At 38.4% G+C, this 12,252-nt stretch overlaps 1 protein-coding gene across 4 annotated transcripts in view; it reads right to left on the reverse strand.

Moving 5' to 3' along the window:
• Nucleotides 1–12,252, reverse strand: part of CACNB4 (calcium voltage-gated channel auxiliary subunit beta 4) — a 356,270-nt gene that overhangs the window by 41,831 nt on the left and 302,187 nt on the right. For all 4 annotated transcript variants that reach the window (XM_049773007.1, XM_049773008.1, XM_049773009.1 and 1 more), the window contains 2 exons: nucleotides 9,325–9,476; nucleotides 6,514–6,609 (listed from right to left, as the gene is read on the reverse strand). In XM_049773007.1, the coding sequence (XP_049628964.1) occupies nucleotides 6,514–6,609; nucleotides 9,325–9,476 (248 nt within the window). The remainder of the gene's footprint in view (nucleotides 1–6,513; nucleotides 6,610–9,324; nucleotides 9,477–12,252) is intronic.

Here is a 12,252-nt window from a genome sequence, read left to right on the forward strand (position 1 = left end):
AGTATTGTTTTAGTTATTTGTTGAGGTTTATTTTTCCATAAGAATTTCAGGAGTGTCAATTTGTTTGAAAAGTGGGAAGACTGACAGTAACATAGGAAAGAAGTATTGTAGGACTATGAAAGAAACCATAGTAAAACGGCACAAAACCCCACCAAATCTGGTGCATAAAGATAGCAAACCTTTTGACCCAATCAGTAATAACCCCTATATGGCTTCTATGAAATGGAGTACAGAGTGAAAATGCTTAAAATGTATGACAAGCTCAGAAAAAAAGTGAAATTCACAGACAATAAAACACAGAAAATTTTGAGATCAGGAATAAGAAAACTATAAATAGAAATGTCACGATTGAAAAACTTGGACATAAAAATTTCATTGGAAAGCCTCACCAGCAGAGTAACAGCTGCTGAGAACAGAATCAATGAGCTGAAAGATGAAGTGTAGAAAACTTCCAGATAACAATAAAAGATAGAAAGATATCCTCAAAATTAATGAACAGTTAACAAGAAAACTAACCTAAGAATTACTGGGGTCCTGTGGAACCAGCCTATGTGATGTGAGTTCTTTTGTTCAGGCAAGCCAGTAGGCAAGCCTGTAGGCTGTGCACATCTCAATCTCAGCCTTCCACCTCATGAATATGTCTTTAGTGTTTTAAACTATCTGTTTGCCTGAGTCCTACAATTTTTGTGGTTGTCTAATTTCTCTGCACTGATGACTCCCCAAATGTAGAGACTCATAATCTTAGATCTGAGAAAGTATCTTCAATCTTAGCCTTCACTAGAAAAGACTTCTCATATAGTGTTTCTAATATCTACTCTGAGAGCCCACTACCCCTCTTCCAACACCTCCATTTGAAAGCAGTTAAAAACAATGAGTTTACTACTAAGACAGTCATCAAATACAATTGCATAAGTCATCAGTTCTTTCTGACTTCTCTAAAACGTCATCCTTATGGCAGTCTAATCCCTTTTTCAAATAAAATGTGACAGCTCTCAAAGTTACCCATAACTGATCCTTGATCTCCATCCCACCCTTTTCACCTCCTGCTGTATGAGCGCAAACTCTAGAATTTTATAAAATCAGATCATTATAACTGGATCTTTTATTATTTATAAAGACAGTCATGAAATGAAATGAGTTTTGTGATAATTAATCTGTATTTCACTTCTTGTCTCTTCCTCCCACCTCACCCCCACAATTCAAGCAGGTTAAAAGATCTCTGCTTTTTAGTCTGAAGTGTGTGTGTGTGTGTGTGTGTATTTTCCATCTCCCCTCCTGTTGTTTATGGTTTATTTTTATTAAGGCATCGTGATTTACATAGTTGTTATATAAGTTTTTCAGGCATACAATATTCCTTACACCAATTCCAATACCAATGACAACCTCCCTCCACCAGTCACCCCTGGAAAAAAATTTAAACTTTTGATTCCCCAGGGTCTAAATTGGTTGGAGGAATTTCACTAATAGTCCTGAATACAAAAGAAGGCAGGACTGTTTTTACTATTCAAGGGAAGCAGAAGTTTTTTTTAATAGCAATCAAGGAGGAAAATGAGACACCCCCTGTTCTCCGGGACAGGAGAAGAAAAGGGAGTAAGTTCTCTGGCTGGAATCCCAGAGAAAGAGGCACTGGTTTCTCAGTTTCCAGTGAGTCAGCTTTAGCACAGCAGCCATCCATAAGGACTACATGGACTCAGGCAAAGGTCACTGGAACCGGTTGCAGTCACTCCCTCAGCTTCCTCATCAACCCTGCCACGTGGGACTTTTGTTCTATCCTGACTAGGGGAAAGGCCTCAGAAAACATAGCTGGACATGTGGTCTGCCCAATGGGAGAGGGTCAAAGAAGTAAGGGAGGAAATGTCTTGCCTAGGAGAGGCAGACACTGCTGTAAGCAAAGCAGACAGGCCCAGAGGACTGAGGTTTGTAAGAGTTGAAAAGTGTCCAAAGAAATTAGGAACAAGCTGTAAAGTGAGACCAGTTGCACTAGCATTCTGGGGGGTAAAGGAGGGAGATATGGGATGCATACTGGGAACAGGGGCGGAGGGAGGACAGCACTGGTGGTGGGAATGCCCCTCATTCATTGTCACTATGTACCATAAATGATGCAGTGAAAGATTATTGGTCACAATAAAAATTAAAAAAAAAAAAAGAAAGAAATTAGGAACAACTCTCAGACAAGAATCACCTTGTCATTCTCCCTCTGTCAGAAACCTAAAGAACAGTGAAACTTCTTCTGCCTTGGCTTTGTTTAGATAGGTAAATAAAACAGGTACCTTAGAGACCAGTTCAGGAAAAAAAATTCATTGTTGTTGGCTTTTTTTTGTTGCTGTTATTTGTTTGTTTGGGGGACACACTCAACAGTGCTTAGGGGTTGTTCCTTGCAATGCTTGAGGGACCATATGGGATGCTAGGATCAAACCTGGGACATTCACATGCAAATAAACACCTTACCATTGTTTTCTCACTCCAGATCCAGGATTCTATAGTTTGCTGTGAGGACTTACAATCTGCTTTCTCTCTTCCCAGCCCTTTCCCTACAGAAGCCCCTTCTTTTGATTATGCAGACTGCAAGGTTGCTCTGAGAACATAAGCCCGATATCGTTCACCTGCTGTTGTTGCCAATAAAGTTCTCGAATATTATTCAATTGACCTCAAGAAGTGGTAGAACTGCTCATTTACAGAGTCCAAGAGTTGTCAGATCGAATCTTAGAGTGCTTCATGGATTTTTACCTCCCAAGAGTTCTGAATCAGTCTTCCATCCTCCTCCTTCTCCTTCACTTTCTCCTCCTTCTCCTCCTCCCTTTTCTTTTCTTTCTTTCTTTCTTTCTTTCTTTCTTTCTTTCTTTCTTTCTTTCTTTCTTTCTTTCTTTCTTTCTTTCTTTCTTTTTTTCTTTCTCTCTTTCTTCTTTCTTTCTCTTTCTTTTCTTTCTTTCTTTCTTTCTTTCTTTCTTCTTTCTTTCTTTCTTTCTTTCTCTTTCTTTCTTTCTTTCTTCTTTCTTTCTTTCTTCTTTCTTTCTTTCTTTTCTTTCTCTTTCTTTCTTTCTTTTCTTTCTTTCTTTCTTTCTTTCTTTCTTTCTTTCTTTTCTTTCTTTCTTTCTTTCTTTCTTTCTTTCTTTCTTTCTTTCTTTCCTCCCTCCCTCCCTCCCTCCCCCCCCCTCCCTCCCTCCCTCCCTCCCTCCCTCCCTCCCTTCCTCCCTCCCTCCTTCCTTCCTTCCTTCCTTCCTTCCTTCCTTCCTTCCTTCCTTCCTTCCTTCCTTCCTTCCTTCCTTCCTTCCTTCCTTCCTTCCTTCCTTCCTTCCTTCCTTCCTTCCTTCCTTTTTTTTTAGGCCACACCTGGCAGTACTCAGGGGTTAGTCCTGGCTCTGTGCTCAGAAATCACTACTGGCAGGCTTGGAGACCATATGGGATGCCAGGGATTGAACCCAGTTTGAGGCAAAAGCTCTGCCTGCTGTGCTTTTGCTCTGGCCCTTCATTTCTCTTCTTATAAAGAAAAATGTGATGCACTTTGACACCCAGACTTTCCCTGAGAACTTATTCTCCTGAGTGTAGTCAGCAAAATACCCTCCCTCATTGATCTTTGTACAGATGTGGCCTTCTGGGTCAGTCTGAAGGCTTCTCAACTCTAGAGAATTTCCTGCCCCTTTCCCTTTAATCAGGTATTTTCTTCATGAAACCAGGAGTTCTAAGTAGGGGTATGCTTTCATCAGACTCAAACAGCTTTAACTGTCCTTCAGAGGTTGTTGTAAATACTGGGAACATTGCATAGACTTTTGGTAGCTTCACAACAAAGATAAGTCTCCTTCAACTGAAGTAATATAGAATCATGGGAAGGGGGAAGACATTAGGCTGTAACACCCTCGATTTAGTCAACTTCCTATTTTGTAAATGGGCTTCAGCAGTAATTAACATGTGCAATAGAGTCTGGCTTTGATACAAGACAGACCTAAATCTAAACCTAATTTGCTCTGTGACTTTAGGCACTAAATCTGTCTTTGGTGGCTTTGACTCCAAGTGGGAATAATTTTCTACTACTTCGCTAAGAAAGCATGAAGATTAAAGATCATTTATGCAAAGGATCTAACAGTGTCTGGCTTACTATAAGGATCTAATGAAAGGACTGACTACTTTTGTGTGTATATGGTACCAGAAATGGAATTCAGGGTTCTACACATGTAAGGCAGTGGTGCTACCATGGCATACCCAAAGCCCTGCATAATTAATCTAATTACCTATGCATCCTTTTATTTTCTATGATAGAAAGCCAACATACAGTGACCTGACAGGCAAAGAACCTTAGAGTCTATTGGCACAGGTATGACACAGCAATTTAGTAATTACAATAGTAACATTGAAATGGTGCTAATTGAATGCCAGGCACTATTCTAAATGCTTTACCACACTTCTCTCAATCAGTCTTTATACCATGATGCAGGAATTACTCAAGATTACATGATTATATGGGTGGCTCTGAACAGGCTCAGAGTCTACTCCCGGCTTAGTGCTTAGGGGTTCTGCCCAGTGGTGCCCAGGGTGCAGTACTGGTGATGAGGCAGGATGTCTTTCAGGCTAAAACATGTGCTCAATCCATTGAGTCATCTCTCCAGTTCAGAGTTTAACAACTGAAGTGGACTTAAAGCATCCAGAATCCATGTTCATAAAAACATCAAGTGAATTAAGACAGTAGGAAAGACAGTTATTTTTGTGAAATGAAGAACTGAATTCAATTATATTTTTAAAAACAGGAACAGTAGTGATAGAACATCAGCCATGGTGGTTGCCTTGCATGTGGCCAACCAGGCCAATTCAGGTTCACCTGAGCCTTGCCAGGAGTGACCTTTAAGCATAGTCAGGAGTAAGCACTGAGCTTCATTGAGAGTGAATTTACCCTCCCAAAAACCCAAAACTGAAAAATAAATAAGTAAACAAAGTCAGCGAGCTCTGCTGGACAAAGACAGTTACTCCCAAAAGTTTACTTCTTACTCCTAAAATCTTTGGCTTGGGTTTTTTAATAATATAGAATATGCCTTGGGGACCAGCCTGGAGGAATTTATTGACCATGCTGGCATCTACCAGCCAAGAACTAACTCTTCTTGTTCTCATCATCTATAGCAACCCTGTCTGTGACCAAAAAGACATTATGGTTTTATGGTACAACAAAAAACACCACCATTTTCTCAGGTTGCTATCATCTAAGTAAACCTATTTGTTTGTGTTTTTTTTCCCAACATCAAATTTAATTTCTTTTGTTTTGTTTTGTTTTTGGACCACACCCGGTGACACTCAGGGGTTATTCCTGGCTATGTGCTCAGAAATGGTTCCTGGCTTGGAGGACCATGTGAGATGCTGGGGATAGAACCGTTGTTCTTCCTAGGTTAGCACGTAGCAAGGCAAATGCCCTTCGCTTGCACCACTTCTCTGGCCTCAAATTTAATTTCTTGAGTATTGGTCTTGTATTGGGTTTACATCTCCTTCCAAAAACTTCAAGCAGTAAATTGACCAGGCTAATGTAGACACTGGTGACCCATAGTACAACCAGCACCTACCACACACTGCTACCCAAGCCTTCCCCCAAAACCTTGCCATTTGCTTGCTTCCCAGCTCAATAGCTGTTTTACAGTTTTGGCATTAGGGTAAAAATTCCAATTATATGGCTTTTTTTTTGTCTGTTTGTTTTGGGGCCAGAGACAGCATTGCTCAGAGGGTACCCTGGTAGGCTTAGAAAAATATGATTTTGCATCTTAAACCCAACCTTTCACTGAGTTTATCTAATTAAAATAAAATCTCAACCTCCAATGATATCATCTTTTATATCTACTAGAACCTCCTAGCGGAAAAATTAAAGGCAAGTCAAATCAGTATATTTCTTTTGTTCTTTGCATTCAGAGTAAAGTCCAGAACTCAAGGGACAGGCAGTACAGGGAGAAAGCCCTTTCCTTGTATGTAGATTAAACCTAGTTCCCTTAGTTAGATGCTAGGCATTTAATATTGTCCCCCAAAGTATTGCCATGAGTGATCTCTAAGCATAATACCAAAAGTAGCTCCTAAGTTCCACTGGATGTACTTGAAAAACAAACATAAAAATCAAACCCAAACAACAAAAGTTCCCATGAGTAGGTAAAGTAGTTTACCAAGTGTTTGCAAGATGGTAGGAAAAAAATAGACACATGTGTAGCACATGCAAGAGCTTGTTTCTGGAAAGTCATTAGATTTATCATCTCAAGCCTGGCGAGAAAGAACAGCTGGCAAAAGCACTTGCCTTTCATGTTCAAACCTTGAAACATACATGATTCCCTGAGGATCACTAGAGATGATCCATGGATCCCTGAGTCAGGAGGAGCATCTCCAGGTGTATTTTCCCTCCCAAAATACAAACAAACAAAAATATTTACAAAATCATAATATCTTCATCACCATCCTAAAATAAAAATGGATGACAATGCCAATATAATAAGAAAAAACTCACCAGCCCTGTTCTAAATAGTCAAGAATAACTAAAACAAAAATGATGGCACTTACCGGAGGGCACTGTGCAAGTTTATCAGCTGCCACCAGTTGAACATTTAAGTGTTTGCTTTGGGACTTTCCTCTAGATTTAATCAACCGTTGTAAAACCTAAGAGAGGATGAGATGAATCTGAGCTACTGTCAATCAGTAGAAAAAGAACTAAACAAGCCAAGACCTTTTTCTGGATCTGGAGAGTCCTGAGTGAGTTGAATATAGCAGAAACACAATGGGACACACATCACATATGTAAATTGAAATTGACACAATTATCTTAATCCAGTTTCTAATTATGGTGGATTTCTCTGAGCAGTCAATGTTTCATGTATTTACCATCTTCTTAGTAGAATTCAAGTTCTTGTACTAGTTTTTCCTTTGAGTTTTAAAAAAAGGGGGCCTGTACTCAGCATGAATGAAATAACCTGTTTTAGGTTATTTAAGGAAGCATGATTTACAGTTATTGGTTGTTAAGTTTTATATATATAATATTCAACACCACATCATTTGGGCATTTTACTCTCTATTTTTCTCTGCCCTCATTTTATGAGTGAGGATTTGGGCAACATTCAGTGGTTTTCAGGGCTTACTGCTTGCTCTTAACTCAGGAATCACTCCTGGAACAACTGGAGACCTTAAGGTGAACCAAGGATCAAACTCAGATTAGTGCATGCAAGACAAGTGCCTCATATTCTGTATTATCACTCTAGCTCTCCTGTAGTGAAAGGTGCTTGAATCTATTTCAGTTCTGGGACAAAGAGTGATTTAAATTCATTTTACTGTTCATTCTCATGACTGCCAGGAGATTCTTCTGGATTCCCAAGTTCATTGTGTACAAAATCAGTGTATCCCAAGACAGAAGATTGAGAGCATCAGGAAGGATACAGTTTCATCAGATATTTTCTATCCACAAGAATATACTGCTGTTAAGGTTGAAAGCTGAATTCCTACTCATACATTCAAACACACTCTTGTAGGCACTAAAAAGAAACTGATAATTAAAGTTGAATCTCCAGACTAATTCATATAAATTTATAAAATAATATGACAGGTCTAGAGCTTTAGCACAGCTGGTACAGCATTTGCCTTGCATGCTACTGATCTGGGTTCAATCTCTGGCATCATATGGTCCTCCAAACCCTCCAGGAGTGATTCCCAAACTAAATATAGAACCAGGAGTCACTTCTATGCACAGTTGGGTGTGGCCCAAAATCCAAAAAGTAAAAACAAATAAATAAAACAATATGACCTCTCAAATACAAAGTGTCCCAGACCAAACGAAACCCATTTGAAGCCATCTCTCCTCTGTTGACATAAAGATACAGGGCAGGTAAGGTTTTAATAAGCTTTTGTGATTAATCACAGAATAATTCTATTCTTCAAAGAATTCAACTTAATAAGCTCAAATGTCTACAGTATTTAAGTGATTTAATGCAATAATGATTATGTTATCCATGATAATCTTTCTTAAATTACTGGGAGTAAAATGTGGGTGACACAAAACTAAATGAATATCACTAAATAAATTTGCCAAGTAGAACCTGCAAAGCTACTATTCTTCACCTTTTCTTTCTCCTCTTTCTTTTCTTTTCTTTCTTTTCTTTCTTTCTTTCTTTCTTTCTTTCTTTCTTTCTTTCTTTCTTTCTTTCTTTCTTTCTTTCTTTCTTTCTTTCTTTCTTTCTTTCTTTCTTTCTTTCTTTCTTTCTTTCTTTCTTTCTTCTTTCTTTCTTTCTTTCTTCTCTTTCTTTCTTACTTTCTCTCTCATCTCTCTCTCTCTCTCTCCCTCCCTCCCTCCCTCCCTCCCTCCCTCCCTCCCTCCTTCTCTCTCTCTTTCTTTCTTTCTTTCTTTCTCTCTCTCTTTCTCTCTCTCTTTCTTTCTTTTCTTTCTTTCTTTTTCTTTCTTTCTTTCTTTCTTTTTTTTCTTTCTTTCTTTCTTTTCTTTCTTTCTTTCTTCTTCTCTTTCTTTCTTCTTTCTTTCTTTCTTTCTTTCTTTCTTTCTTTCTTTTCTTTCTTTCTTTTCTTTCTTTCTTCTTTCTTTTTCTTTCTTTCTTTTCTTTTCTTCTTCTTTCTTTCTTTCTTTCTTTCTTTCTTTCTTTTTGGTTTATTGGGCCATACCTGGCAGTGCTCAGGAATTACTCCTGGCTTTGTGCTCAGAAATCGCTCCTGGCAGGCTCAGTGGAACATATGGGATGCTGTGGATCGAACCCAGGTCCCTCCCAAGTTGCTAAATGCAAGGTAAATGCCCTACTACTGTGCTATCACTCCCACCTCACCTTTCTTAATTTTCAGTTTCTGTTAAACTCTTGCAAAACTGTTTGCTTAGAGAACTACAACAGATAGTGAGATTTTTGAAGGAATGGGCTATATACATTTGAGGTGATGGTGCTCTGAGTCATCTAGTGCACTCAAAAGTGATCCTGATTGTATTCAGGACTCACTCCTGGCTGGTCTGGAAACCATGCAGTAACAGAGATTGAACTGGGGTTGGCCACATTCTCTCCTGCCTCCCAATGAGCAACCCTTTACTAGTTATTTCATAATTTCTAGAATCTGTATAGATGGGGAATTAAAAATGGCTTGCTTGCCATCAGGAGTACCCTCCAAGGATCACTGGTTGTGGACCCCAACTAAATAAAATAATAATTTTTAAATTCATAAATAAAAGTAAAAATAAAGCTCACTCAGAGTCTTAAAAGGACATTGTTTGCTAGCCTTCCGTCAGGCAAAAATACATAAAAAAAAATATGCCAAAGGAAATATGCTTACTTCAACACATATACTAAAAAAGGGAATGAAGGTCAAATTCTTAACACAGAAATGAATAGTTACCTTTGGAGATGAGACTTTAACATGAACAATGATTGGTGCTAAGGAAGTCTTGATAAGTTGTGCTGGGTGGTTGATGGTATCTGCATCAAGGACAACCAGTTGCAAAGATCTTGCCAACTCAAAAATTCTCTCAATTTCACTTTGTACTTCAGCTAAAAAGAGAAATAATAACAGTTCAAGATTATCTTATATTTTTAGAAAGTAAGGATTCCTTTCATTTTTCTTTGAAAAAATGTTTTTGAATTTTCCCAGTCCTATTTAACTTAGAATCTTTCTAAAGGGATATGTTAACTAAACCTGAGATAGCTCTTTTTGGTATATGTATGCCAAGGATTGAACCCAGGAACTCTGACGTATAGGCAAGAGATGGCTCTTGTGATTTGCTTCTTTTACTCATCCTAATATTTAATTATTCACATAGCTGTGTTGGTTTTGTTTTATGCTTTGTTTTAGCAGGTTGATATGGGGTGCATACTAACAGTGAGTCACACTTGAATGTGTTTTAATTAACACATTGTAGTGCCAGTGTCAATGTCTTAGAGATCTTTAATTTTTTCTTTAGAAACTCCAACCACAATTAGAAAACAATTGAAATAGCTGTGCACATGTGTAGCTGAAAGACATATTACAAGAAAAGCAAACTACAGTGAAATGTTTGTAAATCAACTAAGTATATCAAAGTATATATATTTTTGTTGTTTTTTGTGGGGGGGGCACACACACAGCAGTGCGCAACTCCTAAACTCTATATTTGGTGTCACTACCTGGGAGACTAAGAGGTTCTAGGGCTCAAAATGAGACTTCCAATGTGCGAACTACACAACCTAGCACTTTGAGCTATCTTCCAAATCTCTATTCTTTTTGTTTTGTTTTGTTTTGTTTTGTTTATTTGGGGGGGCACACCCAGAGGCACTCACGGGTTACTCCCGACTCTGCACTTAAAAAATCACTCCTGGCTCAGGGGACTATATGGGCTGCTGGGGATCGAACCCGTGTCCATCCTGGGTCTGCCGCATGCAAGGCAAACGCCCTACTGCTATGCTACCACCATGGCTCCCATGTTCTATTTTAAGCCCAGAGCTATCTATGTGTTTTCAAGTATTCTGAGTCTATTCTTACATCTAGTATTTTCCTAATTCAAGTTTTAGGGCTGTTGGACTTCAAGACATCATTCTATATCAAATAATTATATCTTTGTATTGAAAAAATAACTAAGACCAAATGTATTAAAGTGATTCAATGCATGTAGATATATATCTAGTAGGTAATACTAGCCAAGTACAGACCTGAATCTGTGTATGATTTTAGTACAATGTAAAAAAATATGGTCATATACGATGTTTGAAGCAAGCCGGCAATTTTAAGTGTGAAATGTATTGATAGAAATAAAATGCTTTTCTGAAATAATGAACATAAATACATGCTATAAATCCTTTGATTTGCTGGGCTATATCCAAGGTCTGCATTAGACTATAGTTTTTGGAGATTATTCTTTTGGTTTTTTGTTTGTTTGTTTGTTTTGGTTGTTTTTTTTTGGGGGGGGGCATACCCATTTGATGCTCAGGGGTTACTCCTGGTTAAGCGCTCAGAAATTACCCCTGGTTTGGGCGGACCATATGGGACGCCGGGGGGAGGGGGGGAAACGAACTGCGGACCTTCCTTGGCTAGCGCTTGCAAGGCAGACACACCTTACCTCTAGTGCCACCTCACTGGCCCCTGGAGATTATTCTTTTTATTTCAATTAAATTGTGTGTGTGTGTGTGTGTGTGTGTGTGTGTGTGTGTGTTGGGTCACACCCGGCAGTGCTCAGGGGTTACTCCTGGCTCTATGCTCAGAAATCCCTCCTGGCAGACTCAGGGGATCATATAGGATGCCGGGATTTGAACCACCAACCTTCTGCATGAGAGGCAAATGCCTTACCTCCATGCTATCTCTCCGGCCTCTAATTTTAAAATTTTAATTAAAAATAATTTGAACCACACCTGGTGGTACTTAGGACTTAACTCCTGACTCTGTGCTCAAGAATTATGCCTGTAGGGCTCAGGAACCATATGGAGTGTCAGGGATCAAACCTGAGTTGGCTGCATGCAAAGGTACATGCTATATATACTACACTCCATCTCGCAGATACAACTTAAAGTTTTTGCTTATTGTTATTTTTAAGCAATATGTGTAATATAATAATGTCATTTTATGTATCTCATGCAAATTAAAGTAGACAGATACTTAATTTAAATATTTTTAAATGTCCTAGACTGGTGGTTCTAAATATCTGAATTGTAAAGGGTCAGTGAAAGACTATTATGATTATTTTGCTCATGGAGTATAAATTCAAGTTTACAGCAGTCTCAAGAATATTCTTCTGTAATCAAAGAGATTGAGAGTGTTTGAATACACAAACCCATCATGTAACTGCTTTCCCAGGCTTTGCATTTACAAATAGCATAAAATTCTGATTTTGTGTTCTAGAGAGAAAGCTTAGGGGGACAATGTCCAGGATTTTCATATTAGTCCTGGATTTGAATCTCTCCTTCTAGGAGAGACCCTTTAAATACTATTCCAGGAATAACTGCACATAATACCAAAAACCAAAATAATACAGTAATAAAATATTTTCTCATTTCCCACAAAGTCACTGATGTTTAATGCCTAATATATATTCAAAGTATGAATTTAAAGTCAATGTAGCTACCATTTTTCATAAAATTCATTAGCAAGGCCTGAAAAAATGTATATTGCTTTAAACAGGCAACTAAACTGCTTTGAAGCCAAGGAGATAATAAAACTTGAACAAATAAGCAAGTATCTTGGGCCATGTAGATTGTTCAAAGAGAATACTTTGCAGAGATTCCAGGGAGAGCAGAAGGGAGGGAATGAGAGAAGGAAGGATGGAATTTTTCTTCAGAGGGGCATTTGGAAAATGTTGTT

The sequence above is a fragment of the Suncus etruscus genome, chromosome 5 (assembly GCF_024139225.1).
Source record: "Suncus etruscus isolate mSunEtr1 chromosome 5, mSunEtr1.pri.cur, whole genome shotgun sequence".
In the NCBI taxonomy this organism is placed as follows: domain Eukaryota; kingdom Metazoa; phylum Chordata; class Mammalia; order Eulipotyphla; family Soricidae; genus Suncus; species Suncus etruscus.